Raw genomic sequence first — 27019 nt, forward strand, 5'->3', positions numbered from 1 at the left:
GCATCACTGAGACAGACTGAAAACAGCAGACGGTATCAATGCGCCATCTGCTGCTTGTTACGACGTTGTTAATACCTTGGTCTCTACCTCTCCGCTACACCCTTATTAGCCAAAATGTCGTTATCCAAACGGAGAAAAGTAGATAAGGAGTGTAGAATTTTCAAAGAAAAATGGACCACGTTCTATTTATTTACAGAGATGCACGGAAAACCTTCGTGCTTGGTGTGTTTGCAACAAGTTTCGGTATTGAAGGAATATAATATTCGACGCCACTACGAGACTCATCACAGCGAAAAATATGACGGCTTGCAAGGACAACTGAGAAGAGATAAGATTAACGAATTGCTGGCGGGTCTGAGGAAACAGCAGTCAACTTTCATCCAGAGCCGAGAAGTCAGTGAAGCAGCGGTAAAAGCCAGCTACCTAATTGCTAGCGAAATAGCATTAGCATCGAAGCCGTATTCCGACGGTGACTTTGTTAAACGAAAGTGACAGCTAGTCAGGACACGACACCTGGTGTTGATGCACTTGTACAGGCCAAAAGATGCCAAGTTTCAGGAACAAATACAAGTCCAGACTAGACTAACACCTTTAAAATGCTGCCTTAGATACTGTTTGCATTGAAAGAATACAGCTCTGTGAAGATGAATCCTTACTGTGGTGATTTAAAAAATGTGCACTTTAATGTTAGTCAGCAGCTTCAAAACAAAAGTTGTGTGATGGAATTCTACTGTTCATACAACTCCATACATTTTCAGTATGTATTGTATGTGTATGTATGTTTCATGTATGAAGTTTACAGATTTACAGGACAGGCGAACACTTTCTTCATTACACATTTAAAATCACTCTCCTTAGTTTGTAAGGTGTACGCAGGGATTACATTTAGATTTTATATGCGTATGTGTAAGTGGTTTAAAAATTTCTTTCTTTAAAAGTCTCATTTAATCTTAAAGTGCATTACTATATTTTTCAGTACCAATTAAAGTTTTGTGCCTTTGTACAATCAGTGGGATCAGTTGCAATGCATATTTGTGAATTATAAAAGTAAATTGCACATTTGTCTAAGGAAATATGAGGTGTTTCATGAAATGTTTTGTAAAAGGATAGTTCATTAAATTTCAATATTTTCCTAATGTTCTTGTGCTTCTTTACACCAAAACAAAGGAAAGACATGATATTTTGGTTATTTATAGCAGAGTATGGTATAATTTTAATGGTCCGGCCCACTTGACATCTCCCTAGGCCGTATGTGGCCCACGATGCGAAATGAGTTTGACACCCCTGATCTAAAGTAACATCTTCACCCCTCCACACAGCCATCTTGTCTGCTCATTAGAAGATCTAAAGTAACGTCTTCACCCCTCCACACAGCCATCTTGTCTGCTCATTAGAAGATCTAAAGTAACATCTTCACACAGTCATCTTGTCTGCTCATTAGAAGATCTAAAGTAACATCTTCACCCCTCCACACAGTCATCTTGTCTGCTCATTAGAAGATCTAAAGTAACATCTTCACACAGTCATCTTGTCTGCTCATTAGAAGATCTAAAGTAACATCTTCACACAGTCATCTTGTCTGCTCATTAGAAGATCTAAAGTAACATCTTCACACAGTCATCTTGTCTGCTCATTAGAAGATCTAAAGTAACATCTTCACCCCTCCACACAGTCATCTTGTCTGCTCATTAGAAGATCTAAAGTAACGTCTTCACCCCTCCACACAGCCATCTTGTCTGCTCATTAGAAGATCTAAAGTAACATCTTCACCCCTCCACACAGTCATCTTGTCTGCTCATTAGAAGATCTAAAGTAACGTCTTCACACAGCCATCTTGTCTGCTCATTAGAAGATCTAAAGTAACATCTTCACACAGTCATCTTGTCTGCTCATTAGAAGATCTAAAGTAACGTCTTCACACAGTCATGTCATTATTCTTCATAGAGCAGCTCAGGCAAGTGGAAGCTATAAAAACATAGTTGCATTATTCTCCTGCTCACTCAGTCATGCTCCATTTTAGAAACACCGTGAGAAGGTCATTTCCATTTTTAAGTGCCTTTAAAGATGGGAATGTCACAGCTATATAATCAAATATACACACTTTATTCATCTGGTATGCAGTGTTTCCTGTGGGCTGTCACAAATAGTAACATATATATATATATATATATATATATATATATATATATATATATATATATATATATATATATATATATATATATACACACACACAGTCAGTGTGAGGTGTGTCGATGCAATGCACAGTACCACCAGCAGGTGTCACAGTCAAGAGTGAGGTGTGCCAACACCACATTTTGGCTCCCTGGTGGCGCAAGAAGGCGGGTCGACTCGCCTGTGGCGACGTATTTGCTCCGCGCGCCGTTTCATGTCTGGCAGGTTCCATAAAGGTCTCTCCAGGGGTCCAGACCCTGTCTTTGTCCTGAGGCGCAGCATCCTGTGCTGGGAGATGGAAGTCAGCACGAGAAGAAAGTGTGTTAGTTTGGAGAGGAAGCAGCTTTCACGTCTGCTTCACTTCCACCTGCTTTTATTCTGGGTGCATGGTGATGTCACACCCATACTTTCATCCTGGGTGCATGGTGATGTCACACCCATACTTTCATCCTGGGTGCATGGTGATGTCACACCCATACTTTCATCCTGGGTGCATGGTGATGTCACACCCATACTTTCATCCTGGGTGCATGGTGATGTCACACCCATACTTTCATCCTGGGTGCATGGTGATGTCACACCCATACTTTCATCCTGGGTGCATGGTGATGTCACACCCATACTTTCATCCTGGGTGCATGGTGATGTCACACCCATACTTTCATCCTGGGTGCATGGTGATGTCACACCCATACTTTCATCCTGGGTGCATGGTGATGTCACACCCACACTTTCATCCTGGGTGCATGGTGATGTCACACCCATACTTTCATCCTGGGTGCATGGTGATGTCACACCCATACTTTCATCCTGGGTGCATGGTGATGTCACACCCACACTTTCATCCTGGGTGCATGGTGATGTCACACCCATACTTTCATCCTGGGTGCATGGTGATGTCACACACATACTTTCATCCTGGGTGCATGGTGATGTCACACCCATACTTTCATCCTGGGTGCATGGTGATGTCACACCCATACTTTCATCCTGGGTGCATGGTGATGTCACACCCATACTTTCATCCTGGGTGCATGGTGATGTCACACCCATACTTTCATCCTGGGTGCATGGTGATGTCACACCCACACTTTCATCCTGGGTGCATGGTGATGTCACACCCATACTTTCATCCTGGGTGCATGGTGATGTCACACCCATACTTTCATCCTGGGTGCATGGTGATGTCACACCCACACTTTCATCCTGGGTGCATGGTGATGTCACACCCATACTTTCATCCTGGGTGCATGGTGATGTCACACACATACTTTCATCCTGGGTGCATGGTGATGTCACACCCATACTTTCATCCTGGGTGCATGGTGATGTCACACCCACACTTTCATCCTGGGTGCATGGTGATGTCACACCCACACTTTCATCCTGGGTGCATGGTGATGTCACACCCACACTTTCATCCTGGGTGCATGGTGATGTCACACACATACTTTCATCCTGGGTGCATGGTGATGTCACACCCATACTTTCATCCTGGGTGCATGGTGATGTCACACCCACACTTTCATCCTGGGTGCATGGTGATGTCACACCCACACTTTCATCCTGGGTGCATGGTGATGTCACACCCACACTTTCATCCTGGGTGCATGGTGATGTCACACCCACACTTTCATCCTGGGTGCATGGTGATGTCACACCCATACTTTCATCCTGGGTGCATGGTGATGTCACACCCACACCTGATACAGCTCCAGTAACTCACTAACCACAATGCAGCGCTCCCTTTGTCCTTCTGGCGTCCTCCTCTTCCCCTGAGCTCATTGTGAGCCAACATGGCGTCCATAGTTTGAGACTTCTTGGCTGTTTCAGACAGAGTCTTATCATGCCATCTTTGCACCGAATGTTCCACAAACATTTTACGAGGGGGGAAAAAAGCCATCACGCTTCATGAAACAACATTTGAAAGCTAGCACAAAGCAGGTTTAGATGACATTTATAAAAGTATGTTAATTAGTTATCAGTACTGTTCTTGAGAAGCAGGAAAAAAGCACATTTCACCAGAAGTGTCCAATGTTGTCCACTGAGGGCCACACACTAACAATGATATTTGTCATGTTCAACACAAGAGAATATTTCATAAGGGCTGCCCTCACTTGTAGTGACTCTCAAAAGACTCTCAGTCATTAAAGTGTTCAATATTTCATGTCACCATAAGGGCTGCCCTCACTTTTAGTGACTCTCAAAAGACTGTCAGTCATTAAAGTGTTCAAAGAAGTCATATATTAGTATTAAATATCTACACCTCAACTCCAGATAGAACTCTGGTAATTTTTTAACATTGTATGGCCTTTTTGTTCAACTAAACTGTTTTTATGGCAAACACACCAAATATGCAATATTTTCCCTCCAAGTGTAATATTTGATGTGAAGTCATTCATAACATTGATTGTTGTTCCCTAGTTTGACTTCCTGTCTTGATGTTGTTCCCTAGTTTGACTTCCTGTCTTAATGTTGTTCTCTAGTTTGACTTCCCGTCTTAATGTTGTTCCCTAGTTTGACTTCCTGTCTTAATGTTGTTCCCTAGTTTGACTTCCTGTCTTAATGTTGTTCCCTAGTTTGACTTCCTGTCTTAATATTGTTCCCTAGTTTGACTTCCTGTCTTAATGTTGTTCTCTAGTTTGACTTCCTGTCTTGATGTTGTTCCATAGTTTGACTTCCTGTCTTGATGTTGTTCCCTAGTTTGACTTCCTGTCTTATGTTGTTCCCTAGTTTGACTTCCTGTCTTGATGTTGTTCCCTAGTGTGACTTCCTGTCTTGATGTTGTTCCCTAGTTTGACTTCCTGTCTTATGTTGTTCCCTAATTTGACTTCCTGTCTTATGTTGTTCCCTAATTTGACTTCCTGTCTTGATGTTGTTCCCTAGTGTGACTTCCTGTCTTGATGTTGTTCCCTAGTTTGACTTCCTGTCTTAATGTTGTTCCCTAGTTTGACTTCCTGTATTATGTTGTTCCCTAGTTTGACTTCCTGTCTTGATGTTGTTCCATAGTTTGACTTCCTGTCTTGATGTTGTTCCCTAGTTTGACTTCCTGTCTTATGTTGTTCCCTAGTTTGACTTCCTGTCTTGATGTTGTTCCCTAGTGTGACTTCCTGTCTTGATGTTGTTCCCTAGTTTGACTTCCTGTCTTAATGTTGTTCCCTAGTTTGACTTCCTGTATTATGTTGTTCCCTAGTTTGACTTCCTGTCTTGATGTTGTTCCCTAGTTTGACTTCCTGTCTTGATGTTGTTCCCTAGTTTGACTTCCTGTCTTAATGTTGTTCCCTAGTTTGACTTCCTGTCTTAATGTTGTTCCCTAGTTTGACTTCCTGTCTTGATGTTGTTCCCTAGTTTGACTTCCTGTCTTGATGTTGTTCCCTAGTTTGACTTCCTGTCTTAATGTTGTTCTCTAGTTTGACTTCCCGTCTTAATGTTGTTCCCTAGTTTGACTTCCTGTATTATGTTGTTCCCTAGTTTGACTTTCTGTCTTAATGTTGTTCCCTAGTTTGACTTCCCGTCTTGATGTTGTTCCCTAGTTTGACTTTCTGTCTTAATGTTGTTCTCTAGTTTGACTTCCCGTCTTAATGTTGTTCCCTAGTTTGACTTCCTGTCTTGATGTTGTTCCCTAGTTTGACTTTCTGACTTAATGTTGTTCTCTAGTTTGACTTCCCGTCTTAATGTTGTTCCCTAGTTTGACTTCCTGTCTTAATATTGTTCCCTAGTTTGACTTCCTGTCTTAATGTTGTTCTCTAGTTTGACTTCCTGTCTTAATGTTGTTCCCTAGTTTGACTTCCTGTCTTAATATTGTTCCCTAGTTTGACTTCCTGTCTTGATGTTGTTCCATAGTTTGACTTCCTGTCTTGATGTTGTTCCCTAGTTTGACTTCCTGTCTTATGTTGTTCCCTAGTTTGACTTCCTGTCTTAATGTTGTTCCCTAGTTTGACTTCCTGTATTATGTTGTTCCCTAGTTTGACTTCCTGTCTTGATGTTGTTCCCTAGTTTGACTTCCTGTCTTGATGTTGTTCCCTAGTTTGACTTCCTGTCTTAATGTTGTTCCCTAGTTTGACTTCCTGTCTTAATGTTGTTCCCTAGTTTGACTTCCTGTCTTAATGTTGTTCTCTAGTTTGACTTCCTGTCTTGATGTTGTTTCCTAGTTTGACTTCCTGTCTTGATGTTGTTCCCTAGTTTGACTTCCTGTCTTGATGTTGTTCCCTAGTTTGACTTCCTGTCTTGATGTTGTTCCCTAGTTTGACTTCCTGTCTTGATGTTGTTCTCTAGTTTGACTTCCTGTCTTGATGTGTTCCCTAGTTTGACTTCCTGTCTTGATGTTGTTCCTTAGTTTGACTTCCTGTCTTATTTTGTTCCCTAGTTTGACTTCCTGTCTTGATGTTGTTCCCTAGTTTGACTTCCTGTCTTAATGTTGTTCTCTAGTTTGACTTCCCGTCTTAATATTGTTCCCTAGTTTGACTTCCCGTCTTAATGTTGTTCTCTAGTTTGACTTCTTGTCTTAATGTTGTTCTCTAGTTTGACTTCTTGTCTTCATGTTGTTCCCTAGTTTGACTTCCTGTCTTGATGTTTTTCCCTAGTTTGACTTCCTGTCTTGATGTTGTTCCCTAGTTTGACTTCCTGTCTTAATGTTGTTCCCTAGTTTGACTTCCTGTCTTATGTTGTTCCCTAATTTGACTTCCTGTCTTGATGTTGTTCCCTAGTTTGACTTCCTGTCTTGATGTTGTTCCCTAGTTTGACTTCCTGTCTTGATGTTGTTCCCTGATGTTGTTCCCTAGTTTGACTTCCTGTGTTGATGTTGTTCCCTAATTTGACTTCCTGTCTTAATGTTGTTCCCTAGTTTGACTTCCTGTCTCATGTTGTTCCCTAATTTGACTTCCTGTCTTGATGTTGTTCCCTAGTTTGACTTCCTGTCTTGATGTTGTTCCCTAGTTTGACTTCCTGTCTTGATGTTGTTCCCTGATGTTGTTCCCTAGTTTGACTTCCTGTCTTGATGTTGTTCCCTGATGTTGTTCCCTAGTTTGACTTCCTGTGTTGATGTTGTTCCCTAATTTGACTTCCTGTCTTAATGTTGTTCCCTAGTTTGACTGCCTGTCTCATGTTGTTCCCTAATTTGACTTCCTGTCTTGATGTTGTTCCCTAGTTTGACTTCCTGTCTTGATGTTGTTCCCTAGTTTGACTTCCTGTCTCATGTTGTTCCCTAATTTGACTTCCTGTCTTGATGTTGTTCCCTAGTTTGACTTCCTGTCTTGATGTTGTTCCCTAGTTTGACTTCCTGTCTTGATGTTGTTCCCTGATGTTGTTCCCTAGTTTGACTTCCTGTGTTGATGTTGTTCCCTAATTTGACTTCCTGTCTTAATGTTGTTCCCTAGTTTGACTTCCTGTCTCATGTTGTTCCCTAGTTTGACTTCCTGTCTCATGTTCCCTGACATTGTCTCAGGTTCATCCACGGGGGTCAACTTCTCAACGGTCTGGCCGGCCCCACCATAATGTGCGCCGGGCCCTTCCTGTCCACCACCTGGTTCGCCCCCGACCAGAGGGCCACCGCCACCGCCGTGGCCTCGCTCTTCTCTTACCTGGGCGGGGCCGTGGCCTACGTGGCGGGGCCTCTGGTGGTGCCCGCTCCCAACGGTACCACGGCCATGACGGCATCGGTGTCGGAGCAGTCCATGCGGGACCAGATCCAGCTGGTTCTGTATGCAGGTAAGGTGTGGGGGTGGCAGTCTTGTCACAACATGCTCACTGAACTCTGTGGGAAAAATGTCCAAACACAACACATCATTTGAAATGACTCCCATTGTAATTCACTGCAATGCATGATGGGAAAACACTCTCCACACTTCTCCATGTTTGGTGCATTTTAGCTGCTTGATATTTCTGATTGATTACAACACTTTAAGGAGGTCATCATGGAAGTAAACATACTCTTACTATATGAATTATATATCCATTATATCAATATCATATCTCTCTCTCTCTCTCTCTCGCCCCATGTGTGATTGGTGTGTGTCAATGACATTCTAACTCGCCCCTCTCTCTCTCTCCCTCAGAGCTGGCGATTATTGCCGTGCTGTTTGCCGCCGTCCTCCTCTACTTCCCCTCGCGGCCGCCCTTGCCCCCCAGTGTGGCCGCTGCCAGCCAGAGGCTGAGCTACAGGAGCAGCATGTGCAGACTGCTCAGGTGGGCCAGCAGGTGGCAGTGTAACTCTTGAGTAGTCAGGGCAAATGCTGTAGCTACAGTAGGTTTACACTTACCCATGCTATCCATAACGTGACTGCACCAGTCATATAAGCAAGTATTGGACCGTATGTGCTTGTTTGATATAACTTACACATACAAGGTCTCCAAGGCAGACTATACAGTAACAAATGTGTCCGCATCCTTCAACTTAACTACGCAATGTCCTATACAGTACTGCAGCGTGTTTACTTGTGTGTGATATCATGTGTGATACAAACAGTCCTGCAGCGTGTTTACTTGTGTGTGATACGAGCAGTCATGCGGCACATTTACTTGTGTGTGATATCATGTGTGATACAAACAGTCCTGCAGCGTGCTACTTGTGTGTGATATCATGTGCGATACAAGCATTTCTGCAGCGTGTTTACTTGTGTATGATATCATGTGTGATACAAGCAGTCCTGCAGTGTGTTTACTTGTGTGTGATATCATGTGCGATACAAGCTGTCCTGCAGTGTGTTTACTTGTGTGTGATATCATGTGTGATATAAGCATTTCTGCAGCGTGTTTACTTGTGTGTGATATCATGTGTGATACAAGCATTCCTGCAGTGTGTTTACTTGTGTGTGACATCATGTGCGATACAAGCATTTCTGCAGCGTGTTTACTTGTGTGTGATATCATGTGTGATACAAGCAGTCCTGCAGTGTGTTTACTTGTGTGTGATATCATGTGCAATAAAAGCTGTCCTGCAGTGTGTTTACTTGTGTGTGATATCATGTGTGATACAAGCATTTCTGCAGCGTGTTTACTTGTGTGTGATATCATGTGTGATACAAGCTGTCCTGCAGTGTGCTACTTGTGTGTGTTATCATGTGCGATACAAGCATTTCTGCAGCGTGTTTACTTGTGTGTGATACAAGCAGTCCTGCAGTGTGTTTACTTGTGTGTGATATCATGTGCGATACAAGCTGTCCTGCAGCGAGTTTACTTGTGTGTGATATCATGTGCGATACAAGCATTTCTGCAGCGTGTTTACTTGTGTATGATATCATGTGCGATACAAGCATTTCTGCAGCGAGTTTACTTGTGTGTGATATCATGTGCGATACAAGCATTTCTGCAGCGTGTTTACTTGTGTATGATATCATGTGCGATACAAGCATTTCTGCAGCGTGTTTACTTGTGTGTGATATCATGTGCGATACAAGCATTTCTGCAGCGTGTTTACTTGTGTATGATATCATGTGCGATACAAGCATTTCTGCAGCGTGTTTACTTGTGTGTGATATCATGTGCGATACAAGCATTTCTGCAGTGTGTTTACTTGTGTATGATATCATGTGCGATACAAGCTGTCCTGCAGTGTGTTTACTTGTGTATGATATCATGTGCGATATCATAGCTTTCATTTTCACTCATGACCTGGCGCGCCTCATGTACGTGTTGTGCTGACTTTTATTTGCTACTTGGTGTCATGATAAGTGTGACCAGCAGATGGCAGTCACACATAAGAGATACATGTGGACTGCAAGAAGACGCTTGCAAGCAACACCAAAACTTTGATGTGTCTTTAAGAATATAGAACATTACACACGGTGCTCATAATCTGTCCAAAAGTTTTAGTAAGACTTTGGTAAGATACGAAGTCGCACCGCTTGACGGATGGTTGGAGCATTACAGCTACCATAGTCAGACGTACTGTGCTTCAACATACGTTTTGTTTGCCAATGTTATGTAAAACCAACTTTTCTGACCCCTTGGTTCCTGCTGATGTGTATTTGGGATCTGCATAAGTCCTGCGCCGTAGTCCATAAGCTCATCTCTTCCTCTTGTTGTGGGGCAGACTGGCTCGTACATGCACATGCATTCTGACATATCTTTCAGCACTAAAAGCTACCGGTGTGGTGGGTTTACATCCTCCACCCACACAACTTGACTTATTTTTACAGAGTTCCGGTCAGACGTTTTTTTCACGGGACACAAAATAAGAAATGTGGCGAGACACCATCGCACTGCAGCTATTGTTGATATTCTCTCTACCAGCGTGTTTATGTCCTTTTTGTGTTGAACTGTTTCAAAGAACATCATGTTTTGAAACATTGTTTAATTCAAGCCAACTGGTATTACAACTTGGAAATGATCTGTCCACGAAACACTTATTAATGATGAAAAACTACATTTATCTGCAATTAATCACCATTCAATTGGAGTTAAAGTCCTACTGAAAGCCACTACTAGCGACCACGCAGTCTGATAGTTTATATATCAATGATGACATCTTAACATTGCAACACATGCCAATACGGCCGGGTTAACTTATAAAGTGACATTTTACATTTCCCGCTAAACTTCCGGTTCGAAACGCCTCTGAGGATGATGACGTATGCGCGTGATGTCAATCATTGAAGTGGAAGTATTCGGACACCATTGAAGTCAATACGAAATAGCTCTGTTTTCATGTCATTATTCCACAGTATTCTGCACATCTGTGTTGGTGAATCTGTTGCAATTATGTTCATTGCATTATGGAGAAAGAAGCTGAGCAAGCAAAGAAGAAAGTTGTTGGTGCGAAGCGTCTATTTTGCGAGGGAAGTCAGCAGCAACACGTACACAGCCGGCGCTTCTTTGTTTACATTCCCGAAAGATGCAGTCAAGATGGAATAACTTGGATAACAGAGACTCTAACCAGGAGGACTTTTGACTTGGATACACAGACGCCTTTAGAGAACTGGGACAACACAGACTCTTACCAGGATTACTTTGATTTGGATGACAAAGACGCAGACGTGCTACCGTGAGTATGCAGCTTTGGCTTCCAAACATTTGATCGCTTGACCGTACGTGCGCGTCACGTACGTAACTTTGTTTAAATATATAAGCTTTATGAACCTTGGGTTAGGTGAACGGTCTTTTGGGCTGAGTGATTGTGTGTGTTGATCAGGTGTTTGAATTGTATTGGCGTGTTCTATGGAGCTAGGAGCTAGCAGAGGAGCTAGGAGCTAGCATAACAAACACGCAGGTGTTTTTATGCAGGATTAATTTGTGGCATATTAAATATAATAATAATAATACCTGGGATTTATATAGCGCTTTTCTAAGTACCCAAAGTCGCTTTACATGTTAAAAACCCATCATTCATTCACACCTGGTGGTGGTAAGCTACTTTCGTAGCCACAGCTGCCCTGGGGTAGTCTGACGGAAGCGTGGCTGCCAATTTGCGCCTACGGCCCCTCCGACCACCACCTATCATTCATTCAACATTCAATCACCGGTGTGAGCGGCACCGGGGGCAAGGGTGAAGTGTCCTGCCCAAGGACACAACGGCATGGTAAGAGGCGGGGAGCGAACCTGCAACCCTCAGGTTTCTGACACGGGCGCTCTACCCACTACGCCATGCTAAGCCTGGTTGTGTTGTGGCTAATAGAGTATATATATGTCTTGTGTTTATTTACTGTTGTAGTCATTCCCAGCTGAATATCAGGTCACCCCCGCCTCTCACAGCATCTTCCCTATCTGAATAGCTTCAACTCCCCTCTAGTCCTTCACTTGCACTTTACTCATCCACAAATCTTTCATCCTCGCTCAAATTAATGGGGAAATTGTCGCTTTCTCAGTCCGAATCTCTCTCACTTCATGCGGCCATCATTGTAAACAATAGGGAACTTTGCGTATATGTTCAACTGACTACGTCACGCTACTTCCGGTAGGGGCAAGCCTTTTTTTTATCAGATACCAAAAGTTGCGAACTTTATCGTCGTTGTTCTCTACTAAACCCTTTCAGCAAAAATATGGCAATATCGCGAAATGATCAAGTATGACACATAGAATAGATCTGCTATCCCCGTTTAAATACAAAAATTTAATTTCATTAGGCCTTTAACTATGAACAAACTATGAATAATCACAATGAAATATTTTCATAGTTTGTCAGCCCTAATATATATATATATATATATATGTATGTGTATATATTAGTCATGGTCAAAAGTGTAAAGAACATCCTGTCTTGACTTTCCAATCATTTCTACAACTCTTATTGTTTAGTGATGTAGTGATTGGAGCACATACTTGTTGTGATGTAGTGATTGGAGCACATACTTGTTGTTGTGATGTAGTGATTGGAGCACATACTTGTTGTGATGTAGTGATTGGAGCACATACTTGTTGTGATGTAGTGATTGGAGCACATACTTGTTGTGATGTAGTGATTGGAGCACATACTTGTTGTGATGTAGTGATTGGAGCACATACTTGTTGTGATGTAGTGATTGGAGCACATACTTGTTGTTGTGATGTAGTGATTGGAGCACATACTTGTTGTGATGTAGTGATTGGAGCACATACTTGTTGTGATGTAGTGATTGGAGCACATACTTGTTGTGATGTAGTGATTGGAGCACATACTTGTTGTGATGTAGTGATTGGAGCACATACTTGTTGTGATGTAGTGATTGGAGCACATACTTGTTGTGATGTAGTGATTGGAGCACATACTTGTTGTGATGTAGTGATTGGAGCACATACTTGTTGTGATGTAGTGATTGGAGCACATACTTGTTGTTGTGATGTAGTGATTGGAGCACATACTTGTTGTGATGTAGTGATTGGAGCACATACTTGTTGTGATGTAGTGATTGGAGCACATACTTGTTGTGATGTAGTGATTGGAGCACATACTTGTTGTGATGTAGTGATTGGAGCACATACTTGTTGTGATGTAGTGATTGGAGCACATACTTGTTGTGATGTAGTGATTGGAGCACATACTTGTTGTGATGTAGTGATTGGAGCACATACTTGTTGTGATGTAGTGATTGGAGCACATACTTGTTGTGATGTAGTGATTGGAGCACATACTTGTTGTGATGTAGTGATTGGAGCACATACTTGTTGTTGTGATGTAGTGATTGGAGCACATACTTGTTGTGATGTAGTGATTGGAGCACATACTTGTTGTGATGTAGTGATTGGAGCACATACTTGTTGTGATGTAGTGATTGGAGCACATACTTGTTGTGATGTAGTGATTGGAGCACATACTTGTTGTGATGTAGTGATTGGAGCACATACTTGTTGTGATGTAGTGATTGGAGCACATACTTGTTGTGATGTAGTGATTGGAGCACATACTTGTTGTGATGTAGTGATTGGAGCACATACTTGTTGTGATGTAGTGATTGGAGCACATACTTGTTGTGATGTAGTGATTGGAGCACATACTTGTTGTTGTGATGTAGTGATTGGAGCACATACTTGTTGTGATGTAGTGATTGGAGCACATACTTGTTGTGATGTAGTGATTGGAGCACATACTTGTTGCTCACTAAAAACATTCATGAAGTTTGCTTCTTTTATGAATGTATTATGGCTCTACTGAAAATGTGAGGGTCAAAAGTATACATACAGCAATGTTAATATTTGCTTCCTTGGCAAGTTGACCTGCAATAAGGCGCTTTTGGTAGCCATCCACAAGCTTCTGCTTGACCACTTTTGGTAGCCATCCACAAGCTTCTGCTTGACCACTTTTGGTAGCCATCCACAAGCTTCTGCTTGACCACTTTTGGTAGCCATCCACAAGCTTCTGCTTGACCACTTGACCACTAAATTGCTGCAGTTCAGCTAGATGTGTTGCTTTTCTGACATGGACTTGTTTCTTCAGCATTGTCCACACCTTTAAGTCAGGACTTTCTAAAACCTTCATTCTTAGCCTGATTTAGCCATTCCTTTACCACTTTTGAGGTGTGTTTGGGGTCATTGTCCTGTTGGAACACCCAACTGCGCCCAACCTCCGGGCTGATGATTTTAGTTTGGAGCTAATACTCCTTTTTCATTGTCCCATTTAAAGCAGCAGTTCCATTGGCAGCAAAACAGGCCCAGAGCATAATACTACCACCAGCATGCTTGACGGCAGGCATGGTGTTCCTGGGATTAAAGTCCTGGTGGATAATGATTGACATGATGATGTCATCAAGTCTGCTGGATGATGTCAGTGTCCTTACGTGATGTTTGAAGGAGTGCAGCATGTTTATTGAGGTGTAATTGTTCATGTTGTGTTTTAGTAACCTGCGCTTTGTGATGATCGCCTTGGCCTACGCTGTCCCCACTGGTGTCATTGCAGGCTGGCAGGGAGTCCTTGACATGGTCCTGACACCTGCCAGAGTCAGCCAGGTACACACACACACACACACACACACACACACACTGAAAGTCTGACTTGTCATGTCCTCCTCAGGTGGACGCAGGCTGGATCGGGTTCTGGTCCACGGTGGGGGGCTGTGTGTTCGGGGTGGCCATGGCCAGGTAAACCTGCAGGTGAAAGGAGGTGATGGTGCTGTTAACTACCTGCGCGGCCCCAGGTCCCTGAGAGACTTTAGAGGGGTCTTCGGTCCTAACGGTGGACCAGGACCAAGGACCAGGAAGGACCACTTTGGAGAAAGTCAACCTTGTCTATGATGAAGAAGTCCTCTTTGGTCCTGGTCTTTGACCCCTCAGGAGGTCCATGTGGCGTCACAATAATAATCATTATTATATAACAATAATCATTATTTGATGACAATAATCATTACTTTATAACAATAATCATTATTATTTGATGACAATAATCATTATTATATAACAACAATCATTATTATTTGATGACAATATCATTATTTTATAACAAATAGTATTGCTACAAAAAACTATTACTACTACTAAATAGTACTACTACTAAGTACTACTACTACTAAAAACTACTACTTACTTGTTACTCTTGCGTTCAAAAAGTATGACAAAATACAAATAAAGCTAGCAGAGTCGTCCTCTGAGGAGGACTTCTGTGACTCATGAAATACTTAATACATCACCAAATACTTAATAAATCATTAAATACTTAATACATCATTAAATACTTAATACATCATTAAATACTTAATAAATCATTAAATACTTAATAAATCATTAAATACTTAATACATCATTAAATACTTAATACATCATTAAATACTTAATACATCACCAAATACTTAATACATCATTAAATACTTAATACATCATTAAATACTTAATACATCATTAAATACTTAATAAATCATTAAATACTTAATAAATCATTAAATACTTAATACATCATTAAATACTTAATACATCATGAAATACTTAATACATCATTAAATACTTAATACATCATTAAATACTTAATAAATCATTAAATACTTAATACATCATTAAATACTTAATACATCATTAAATACTTAATACATCATTAAATACTTAATACATCATTAAATACTTAATAAATCATTAAATACTTAATACATCATTAAATACTTAATACATCATTAAATACTTAATACATCATTAAATACTTAATACATCATTAAATACTTAATAAATCATTAAATACTTAATAAATCATTAAATACTTAATACATCATTAAATACTTAATACATCATTAAATACTTAATACATCACCAAATACTTAATAATATATTTCTACATTCATCATCATTCTAAATACTACTACTACTACATACTACTACTACTACTACCAAATAGTACTACTACCAAATAGTACTACTACTAAATAGTACTATTACTAAGTACTACTACTACTAAATAGTACTACTACTAAGTACTACTACTACTAAATAGTACTACTACTAAATAGTACTACTAACAAATAGTACTACTACTAAATAATACTATAACTAAGTACTACTACTATTAAATAGTACTATAACTAAGTACTACTACTATTAAATAGTACTACTACCAAATAGTACTACTACTAAGTACTACTACTACTAAATAGTACTACTACCAAATAGTTCTACTACTAAATAGTACTACTACTAAGTACTACTACTACTAAATAGTACTACTACCAAATAGTTCTACTACTAAATAGTACTATTACTAAGTACTACTGCTACTAAATAGTACTACTACCAAGTAGTACTGCTACTAAATAGTACTATTACTAAGTACTACTACTACTAAATAGTACTACTACCAAATAGTTCTACTACTAAATAGTACTATTACTAAGTACTACTGCTACTAAATAGTACTACTACCAAGTAGTACTGCTACTAAATAGTACTATTACTAAGTACTACTACTACTAAATAGTACTACTGCCAAATAGTTCTACTACTAAATATTACTATTACTAAGTACTACTACTACTAAATAGTACTACTACCAAATAGTTGTACTACTAAATAGTACTATTACTAAGTACTACTGCTACTAAATAGTACTACTACCAAATAGTACTGCTACTAAATAGTACTACTACTACTTTCCTCCCTGGCAGGTTTGCAGACTCCATCAGAGGAATGTTGAAACTGATCCTGGTTCTCATGCTGGCTGGAGCTTCTCTGTCCTCCACCTGGTTCACACTCACCTGTCTGAGCAGCTACACTCACCTGCCCTCCACTGCAGGTACACCTGTCTTACTCCTCTTATACACCTGCTTCACACTCACCTGTCTGAGCAGCTACACTCACCTGCCCTCCACTGCAGGTACACCTGTCTTACTCCTCTTATACACCTGCTTCACACTCACCTGTCTGAGCAGCTACACTCACCTGCCCTCCACTGCAGGTACACCTGTCTTACTACTCTTATACACCTGGTTCACACTCACCTGTCTGAGCAGCTACACTCACCTGCCCTCCACTGCAGGTACACCTGTCTTACTACTCATATACACCTGCTTCACACTCACCTGTCTGAGCAGCTACACTCACCTGCCCTCCACTGCAGGTACACCTGTCTTACTACTCATATACACCTGCTTCACACTCACCTGTCTGAGCAGCTACACTCACCTGCCCTCCACTGCAGGTACACCTGTCTTACTACTCATATACACCTGCTTCACACTCACCTGTCTGAGCAGCTACACTCACCTGCCCTCCACTGCAGGTACACCTGTCTTACTCCTCTTATACACCTGCTTCACACTCACCTGTCTGAGCAGCTACACTCACCTGCCCTCCACTGCAGGTACACCTGTCTTACTACTCATATACACCTGCTTCACACTCACCTGTCTGAGCAGCTACACTCACCTGCCCTCCACTGCAGGTACACCTGTCTTACTACTCATATACACCTGCTTCACACTCACCTGTCTGAGCAGCTACACTCACCTGCCCTCCACTGCAGGTACACCTGTCTTACTACTCATATACACCTGCTTCACACTCACCTGTCTGAGCAGCTACACTCACCTGCCTTCCACTGCAGGTACACCTGTCTTACTCCTCATATACACCTGCTTCACACTCACCTGTCTGAGCAGCTACACTCACCTGCCCTCCACTGCAGGTACACCTGTCTTACTACTCATATACACCTGCTTCACACTCACCTGTCTGAGCAGCTACACTCACCTGCCCTCCACTGCAGGTACACCTGGCTTACTACTCATATACACCTGCTTCACACTCACCTGTCTGAGCAGCTACACTCACCTGCCCTCCACTGCAGGTACACCTGGCTTACTACTCATATACACCTGGTTCACACTCACCTGTCTGAGCAGCTACACTCACCTGCCCTCCACTGCAGGTACACCTGTCTTACTACTCATATACACCTGTCTTAGTCCTGTTATATACCTGTATATGTAATACTGCAATACATGTATGTGTAGTAGTAGTAGTAGTAATAGTGTAATATATGTAGTAGTAGTAGTAGTAATAGTGTAATACATGTATGTGTAGTAGTAGTAGTAATAGTGTAATACATGTATGTGTAGTAGTAGTAGTAATACTGTAATACATGTATGTGTAGTAGTAGTAGTAATAGTGTAATACATGTAGTAGTAGTAGTAGTAATAGTGTAATACATGTAGTAGTAGTAGTAGTAGTAATAGTGTAATACATGTAGTAGTAGTAGTAGTAATAGTGTAATACATGTATGTGTAGTAGTAGTAGTAATAGTGTAATACATGTATGTGTAGTAGTAGTAGTAATACTGTAATACATGTATGTGTAGTAGTAGTAGTAATAGTGTAATACATGTAGTAGTAGTAGTAGTAATAGTGTAATACATGTAGTAGTAGTAGTAGTAGTAATAGTGTAATACATGTATGTGTAGTAGTAGTAGTAATAGTGTAATACATGTATGTGTAGTAGTAGTAGTAATACTGTAATACATGTATGTGTAGTAGTAGTAGTAGTAATAGTGTAATACATGTATGTGTAGTAGTAGTAGTAATACTGTAATACATGTATGTGTAGTAGTAGTAGTAGTAATAGTGTAATACATGTATGTGTAGTAGTAGTAGTAATACTGTAATACATGTATGTGTAGTAGTAGTAGTAATAGTGTAATACATGTAGTAGTAGTAGTAGTAATAGTGTAATACATGTAGTAGTAGTAGTAGTAATACTGTAATACATGTATGTGTAGTAGTAGTAGTAATAGTGTAATACATGTATGTGTAGTAGTAGTAGTAATAGTGTAATACATGTATGTGTAGTAGTAGTAGTAATACTGTAATACATGTATGTGTAGTAGTAGTAGTAATAGTGTAATACATGTAGTAGTAGTAGTAGTAATAGTGTAATACATGTAGTAGTAGTAGTAGTAATAGTGTAATACATGTATGTGTAGTAGTAGTAGTAATAGTGTAATACATGTATGTGTAGTAGTAGTAGTAATACTGTAATACATGTATGTGTAGTAGTAGTAGTAGTAATAGTGTAATACATGTATGTGTAGTAGTAGTAGTAATACTGTAATACATGTATGTGTAGTAGTAGTAGTAGTAATAGTGTAATACATGTATGTGTAGTAGTAGTAGTAATACTGTAATACATGTATGTGTAGTAGTAGTAGTAATAGTGTAATACATGTATGTGTAGTAGTAGTAGTAATACTGTAATACATGTATGTGTAGTAGTAGTAGTAATACTGTAATACATGTAGTAGTAGTAGTAGTAATAGTGTAATACATGTATGTGTAGTAGTAGTAGTAATACTGTAATACATGTATGTGTAGTAGTAGTAGTAATAGTGTAATACATGTAGTAGTAGTAGTAGTAATAGTGTAATACATGTATGTGTAGTAGTAGTAGTAATAGTGTAATACATGTAGTAGTAGTAGTAGTAATAGTGTAATACATGTATGTGTAGTAGTAGTAGTAATACTGTAATACATGTATGTGTAGTAGTAGTAGTAATAGTGTAATACATGTAGTAGTAGTAGTAGTAATAGTGTAATACATGTAGTAGTAGTAGTAGTAATAGTGTAATACATGTATGTGTAGTAGTAGTAGTAGTAATACTGTAATACATGTAGTAGTAGTAGTAGTAATAGTGTAATACTTGTGTCTCTGGCAGCCATCTTGTATACATCGTGCATCCTGGTGGGCATCTTCATCAACAGCAGTGTAGTAGTAATACTGTAATACATGTAGTAGTAGTAGTAGTAATACTGTAATACATGTATGTGTAGTAGTAGTAGTAATACTGTAATACATGTAGTAGTAGTAGTAATACTGTAATACATGTAGTAGTAGTAGTAGTAATAGTGTAATACATGTATGTGTAGTAGTAGTAGTAATACTGTAATACATGTAGTAGTAGTAGTAGTAATAGTGTAATACATGTATGTGTAGTAGTAGTAGTAATACTGTAATACATGTAGTAGTAGTAGTAGTAATACTGTAATACATGTAGTAGTAGTAGTAGTAATATTGTAATACTTGTGTCTCTGGCAGCCATCTTGTATACATCGTGCATCCTGGTGGGCATCTTCATCAACAGCAGTGTAGTAGTAATAGTGTAATACATGTATGTGTAGTAGTAGTAGTAATACTGTAATACATGTATGTGTAGTAGTAGTAATAGTGTAATACATGTATGTGTAGTAGTAGTAGTAATAGTGTAATACATGTAGTAGTAGTAGTAGTAATAGTGTAATACATGTATGTGTAGTAGTAGTAGTAATAGTGTAATACATGTAGTAGTAGTAATAGTGTAATACTTGTGTCTCTGGCAGCCATCTTGTATACATCGTGCATCCTGGTGGGCATCTTCATCAACAGCAGTTTAGTAGTAATACTGTAATACATGTATGTGTAGTAGTAGTAGTAATACTGTAATACATGTAGTAGTAGTAGTAGTAATAGTGTAATACTTGTGTCTCTGGCAGCCATCTTGTATACATCGTGCATCCTGGTGGGCATCTTCATCAACAGCAGTGTAGTAGTAATACTGTAATACATGTAGTAGTAGTAGTAGTAATAGTGTAATACATGTATGTGTAGTAGTAGTAGTAATACTGTAATACATGTATGTGTAGTAGTAGTAGTAATAGTGTAATACATGTAGTAGTAGTAGTAGTAGTAATAGTGTAATACATGTAGTAGTAGTAGTAGTAATAGTGTAATACATGTAGTAGTAGTAGTAGTAGTAATAGTGTAATACTTGTGTCTCTGGCAGCCATCTTGTATACATCGTGCATCCTGGTGGGCATCTTCATCAACAGCAGTGTAGTAGTAATACTGTAATACATGTAGTAGTAGTAGTAGTAATAGTGTAATACATGTATGTGTAGTAGTAGTAGTAATACTGTAATACATGTATGTGTAGTAGTAGTAGTAATACTGTAATACATGTATGTGTAGTAGTAGTAGTAATAGTGTAATACATGTATGTGTAGTAGTAGTAGTAATAGTGTAATACATGTAGTAGTAGTAGTAGTAATAGTGTAATACATGTATGTGTAGTAGTAGTAGTAGTAATAGTGTAATACATGTATGTGTAGTAGTAGTAGTAATACTGTAATACATGTAGTAGTAGTAGTAGTAATAGTGTAATACATGTATGTGTAGTAGTAGTAGTAATACTGTAATACATGTAGTAGTAGTAGTAGTAGTAATAGTGTAATACATGTATGTGTAGTAGTAGTAGTAATAGTGTAATACATGTATGTGTAGTAGTAGTAGTAATAGTGTAATACATGTAGTAGTAGTAGTAGTAATAGTGTAATACATGTATGTGTAGTAGTAGTAGTAATAGTGTAATACATGTAGTAGTAGTAGTAGTAATAGTGTAATACATGTAGTAGTAGTAGTAGTAGTAATAGTGTAATACATGTAGTAGTAGTAGTAGTAATAGTGTAATACTTGTGTCTCTGGCAGCCATCTTGTATACGTCGTGCATCCTGGTGGGCATCTTCATCAACAGCAGTGTAGTAGTAATAGTGTAATACATGTATGTGTAGTAGTAGTAGTAATACTGTAATACATGTATGTGTAGTAGTAGTAGTAATAGTGTAATACATGTATGTGTAGTAGTAGTAGTAATAGTGTAATACATGTATGTGTAGTAGTAGTAGTAATAGTGTAATACATGTATGTGTAGTAGTAGTAGTAATACTGTAATACATGTATGTGTAGTAGTAGTAGTAATACTGTAATACATGTATGTGTAGTAGTAGTAGTAATAGTGTAATACATGTAGTAGTAGTAGTAGTAATAGTGTAATACATGTAGTAGTAGTAGTAGTAATAGTGTAATACATGTAGTAGTAGTAGTAGTAATAGTGTAATACATGTATGTGTAGTAGTAGTAGTAATAGTGTAATACTTGTGTCTCTGGCAGCCATCTTGTATACGTCGTGCATCCTGGTGGGCATCTTCATCAACAGCAGTGTAGTAGTAATAGTGTAATACATGTATGTGTAGTAGTAGTAGTAATAGTGTAATACATGTATGTGTAGTAGTAGTAGTAATACTGTAATACATGTATGTGTAGTAGTAGTAGTAATAGTGTAATACATGTAGTAGTAGTAGTAGTAATAGTGTAATACATGTAGTAGTAGTAGTAGTAATAGTGTAATACATGTAGTAGTAGTAGTAGTAATAGTGTAATACATGTAGTAGTAGTAGTAGTAATAGTGTAATACATGTATGTGTAGTAGTAGTAGTAATAGTGTAATACATGTAGTAGTAGTAGTAGTAATAGTGTAATACATGTAGTAGTAGTAGTAGTAATAGTGTAATACATGTATGTGTAGTAGTAGTAGTAATAGTGTAATACATGTATGTGTAGTAGTAGTAGTAATAGTGTAATACATGTAGTAGTAGTAGTAGTAATAGTGTAATACATGTATGTGTAGTAGTAGTAGTAATAGTGTAATACATGTAGTAGTAGTAGTAGTAATAGTGTAATACATGTAGTAGTAGTAGTAGTAATAGTGTAATACATGTATGTGTAGTAGTAGTAGTAATAGTGTAATACATGTAGTAGTAGTAGTAGTAATAGTGTAATACATGTAGTAGTAGTAGTAGTAATAGTGTAATACATGTAGTAGTAGTAGTAGTAATAGTGTAATACTTGTGTCTCTGGCAGCCATCTTGTATACGTCGTGCATCCTGGTGGGCATCTTCATCAACAGCAGTGTTCCCATCTTCTTGGAGCTCTTTATTGAGACGGTCTATCCTGTCCCTGAAGGCATCACCTGTGGTGTCGTCACCTTCATGGCCAACTTGTTCACTGGACTCATGCTCTTCTTCCTCTCATTCTACTGCACAGGTAACACATATTTACTCTACTTTCTCATCTACTCTACTTTCTCATCAACTCTACTTTGTCATCTACTCTACTTTCTCATCAACTCTACTTTCTCATCAACTCTACTTTCTCATCTACTCTACTTTCTCATCTACTCTACTTTGTCATCTACTCTACTTTCTCATCTACTCTACTTTGTCATCTACTCTACTTTCTCATCAACTCTACTTTCTCATCAACTCTACTTTCTCATCTACTCTACTTTCTCATCAACTCTACTTTGTCATCTACTCTACTTTCTCATCTACTCTACTTTCTCATCTACTCTACTTTCTCATCTACTCTACTTTCTCATCTACTCTACTTTCTCATCTACTCTACTTTGTCATCATCTACTCTACTTTCTCATCTACTCTACTTTCTCATCTACTCTACTTTCTTATCTACTCTACTTTCTCATCTACTCTACTTTCTCATCTACTCTACTTTGTCATCTACTCTACTTTCTTATCTACTCTACTTTCTCATCTACTCTACTTTCTCATCTACTCTACTTTCTCATCTACTCTACTTTGTCATCTACTCTACTTTCTCATCTACTCTACTTTTTCATCTACTCTACTTTGTCATCAACTCTTCTTTCTCATCATCTACTCTTCTTTGTCATCTACTCTTCTTTGTCATCTACTCTACTTTCTTATCTACTCTACTTTGTCATCATCTACTCTACTTTCTCATCTACTCTACTTTGTCATCAACTCTTCTTTCTCATCATCTACTCTTCTTTGTCATCTACTCTTCTTTGTCATCTACTCTACTTTGTCATCTACTCTACTTTCTCATCTACTCTACTTTCTTATCTACTCTACTTTCTCATCTACTCTACTTTGTCATCAACTCTTCTTTCTCATCATCTACTCTTCTTTGTCATCTACTCTACTTTCTCATCTACTCTACTTTCTTATCTACTCTACTTTGTCATCATCTACTCTACTTTCTCATCTACTCTACTTTGTCATCAACTCTTCTTTCTCATCTACTCTACTTTGTCATCAACTCTTCTTTCTCATCATCTACTCTTCTTTGTCATCTACTCTACTTTGTCATCAACTCTTCTTTGTCATCAACTCTTGTTTGTCATCAACACTTGTTTGTCATCAACTCTTCTTTGTCGTCAGCTCTTGTTTGTCATCAACTCTTGTTTGTCATCAACTCTTGTTTGTCATCAGCTCTTGTTTGTCGTCAACTCTTCTTTGTTGTCAACTCTTGTTTGTCATCAACTTTTGTTTGTCGTCAGCTCTTGTTTGTCGTCAACTCTTGTTTGTCATCAACTCTTGTGTTGTCATCAACTCTTGTTTGTCGTCAACTCTTGTTTGTCATCAACTCTTCTTTGTTGTCAACTCTTGTTTGTCATCAACTCTTGTTTGTCATCAACTCTTGTTTGTCATCAGCTCTTGTTTGTCGTCAACTCTTCTTTGTTGTCAACTCTTGTTTGTCATCAACTTTTGTTTGTCGTCAGCTCTTGTTTGTCGTCAGCTCTTGTTTGTCGTCAACTCTTGTTTGTCATCAACTCTTGTTTGTCATCAACTCTTGTTTGTCATCAACTCTTCTTGGTCGTCAACTCTTGTTTGTCATCAACTCTTGTTTGTCGTCAACTCTTGTTTGTTGTCAACTCTTGTTTGTCATCAACTCTTGTTTGTCGTCAACTCTTGTTTGTCGTCAACTCTTGTTTGTTGTCAACTCTTGTTTGTCATCAACTCTTGTTTGTCGTCAACTCTTGTTTGTCGTCAGCTCTTGTTTGTCATCAGCTCTTGTTTGTCATCAGCTCTTGTTTGTCATCAGCTCTTGTTTGTCATCAACTCTTCTTTGTTGTCAACTCTTGTTTGTCATCAACTCTTGTTTGTCATCAACTCTTCTTTGTTGTCAACTCTTGTTTGTCATAAACTCTTCTTTGTTGTCAACTCTTGTTTGTCATCAACTCTTGTTTGTCATCAACTCTTGTTTGTCATCAGCTCTTGTTTGTCGTCAACTCTTCTTTGTTGTCAACTCTTGTTTGTCATCAACTTTTGTTTGTCATCAGCTTTTGTTTGTCGTCAGCTCTTGTTTGTCATCAACTCTTCTTGGTCATCAACTCTTGTTTGTCATCAACTCTTGTTTGTCATCAACTCTTGTTTGTCATCAACTCTTCTTTGTCATCAACTCTTGTTTGTCATCAACTCTTGTTTGTCATCAGCTCTTGTTTGTCGTCAACTCTTCTTTGTTGTCAACTCTTGTTTGTCATCAACTCTTGTTTGTCATCAACTCTTGTTTGTCGTCAACTCTTGTTTGTCGTCAACTCTTCTTTGTTGTCAACTCTTGTTTGTTGTCAACTTTTGTTTGTCATCAGCTCTTGTTTGTCGTCAGCTCTTTTTGGTTGTCAACTCTTGTTTGTCATCAACTCTTGTTTGTCATCAACTCTTGTTTGTCATCAACTCTTGTTTGTTGTCAACTCTTGTTTGTCATCAACTCTTGTTTGTCATCAACTCTTGTTTGTTGTCAACTCTTGTTTGTCATCAACTCTTGTTTGTCGTCAACTCTTGTTTGTCGTCAGCTCTTGTTTGTCATCAGCTCTTGTTTGTCATCAGCTCTTGTTTGTCATCAACTCTTCTTTGTTGTCAACTCTTGTTTGTCATCAACTCTTCTTTGTCATTAGCTCTTGTTTGTCATCAACTCTTCTTTGTTGTCAACTCTTGTTTGTCATAAACTCTTCTTTGTTGTCAACTCTTGTTTGTCATCAACTCTTGTTTGTCATCAACTCTTGTTTGTCATCAGCTCTTGTTTGTCGTCAACTCTTCTTTGTTGTCAACTCTTGTTTGTCATCAACTTTTGTTTGTCATCAGCTTTTGTTTGTCGTCAGCTCTTGTTTGTCATCAACTCTTCTTGGTCATCAACTCTTGTTTGTCATCAACTCTTGTTTGTCATCAACTCTTCTTTGTCATCAACTCTTGTTTGTCATCAACTCTTCTTTGTTGTCAACTCTTGTTTGTCATAAACTCTTCTTTGTTGTCAACTCTTGTTTGTCATCAACTCTTGTTTGTCATCAACTCTTGTTTGTCATCAGCTCTTGTTTGTCGTCAACTCTTCTATGTTGTCAACTCTTGTTTGTCATCAACTCTTGTTTGTCGTCAACTCTTGTTTGTCGTCAACTCTTGTTTGTCGTCAGCTCTTGTTTGTCATCAGCTCTTGTTTGTCATCAGCTCTTGTTTGTCATCAACTCTTCTTTGTTGTCAACTCTTGTTTGTCATCAACTCTTGTTTGTCATCAGCTCTTGTTTGTCATCAACTCTTCTTTGTTGTCAACTCTTGTTTGTCATCAACTCTTGTTTGTCATCAACTCTTGTTTCTCATCAACTCTTGTTTGTCATCAACCTCTTGTTTGTCATCAGCTCTTGTTTGTCGTCAACTCTTCTTTGTTGTCAACTCTTGTTTGTCATCAACTTTTGTTTGTCATCAGCTTTTGTTTGTCGTCAGCTCTTGTTTGTCATCAACTCTTCTTGGTCATCAACTCTTGTTTGTCATCAACTCTTGTTTGTCATCAACTCTTGTTTGTCATCAACTCTTCTTTGTCATTAACTCTTGTTTGTCATCAACGCTTGTTTGTCATCAGCTCTTGTTTGTCGTCAACTCATCTTTGTTGTCAACTCTTGTTTGTCATCAACTTTTGTTTGTCATCAGCTTTTGTTTGTCGTCAGCTCTTGTTTGTCATCAACTCTTCTTGGTTGTCAACTCTTGTTTGTCATCAACTCTTGTTTGTCGTCAGCTCTTGATTGTCATCAGCTCTTGTTTGTCATCAGCTCTTGTTTGTCATCAACTCTTCTTTGTTGTCAACTCTTGTTTGTCATCAACTCTTGTTTGTCATCAGCTCTTGTTTGTCATCAACTCTTCTTTGTTGTCAACTCTTGTTTGTCATCAACTCTTGTTTGTTGTCATCTCTTGTTTGTCATCAACTCTTGTTTGTTGTCAACTCTTGTTTGTCATCAACTCTTGTTTGTCATCAGCTTTTGTTTGTCATCAACTCTTCTTTGTTGTCAACTCTTGTTTGTCATCAACTCTTGTTTTTTGTCAACTCTTGTTTGTCATCAACTCTTGTTTGTTGTCAA

General features: G+C 38.8%; 1 protein-coding gene across 1 annotated transcript in view; it reads left to right on the plus strand.

The window, feature by feature from the left end:
• The window catches only part of LOC133663137 (solute carrier family 49 member 4-like), a 36297-nt gene that overhangs the window by 7052 nt on the left and 2226 nt on the right, over positions 1–27019 (plus strand). Inside the window, exons 3-8 of the mRNA XM_062067382.1 lie at positions 7619–7881; positions 8229–8358; positions 14421–14529; positions 14594–14661; positions 16662–16789; positions 22720–22902. Coding sequence (XP_061923366.1) covers positions 7619–7881; positions 8229–8358; positions 14421–14529; positions 14594–14661; positions 16662–16789; positions 22720–22902 — 881 coding nt within the window. The remainder of the gene's footprint in view (positions 1–7618; positions 7882–8228; positions 8359–14420; positions 14530–14593; positions 14662–16661; positions 16790–22719; positions 22903–27019) is intronic.

The sequence above is a fragment of the Entelurus aequoreus genome, linkage group LG13 (assembly GCF_033978785.1).
Source record: "Entelurus aequoreus isolate RoL-2023_Sb linkage group LG13, RoL_Eaeq_v1.1, whole genome shotgun sequence".
In the NCBI taxonomy this organism is placed as follows: domain Eukaryota; kingdom Metazoa; phylum Chordata; class Actinopteri; order Syngnathiformes; family Syngnathidae; genus Entelurus; species Entelurus aequoreus.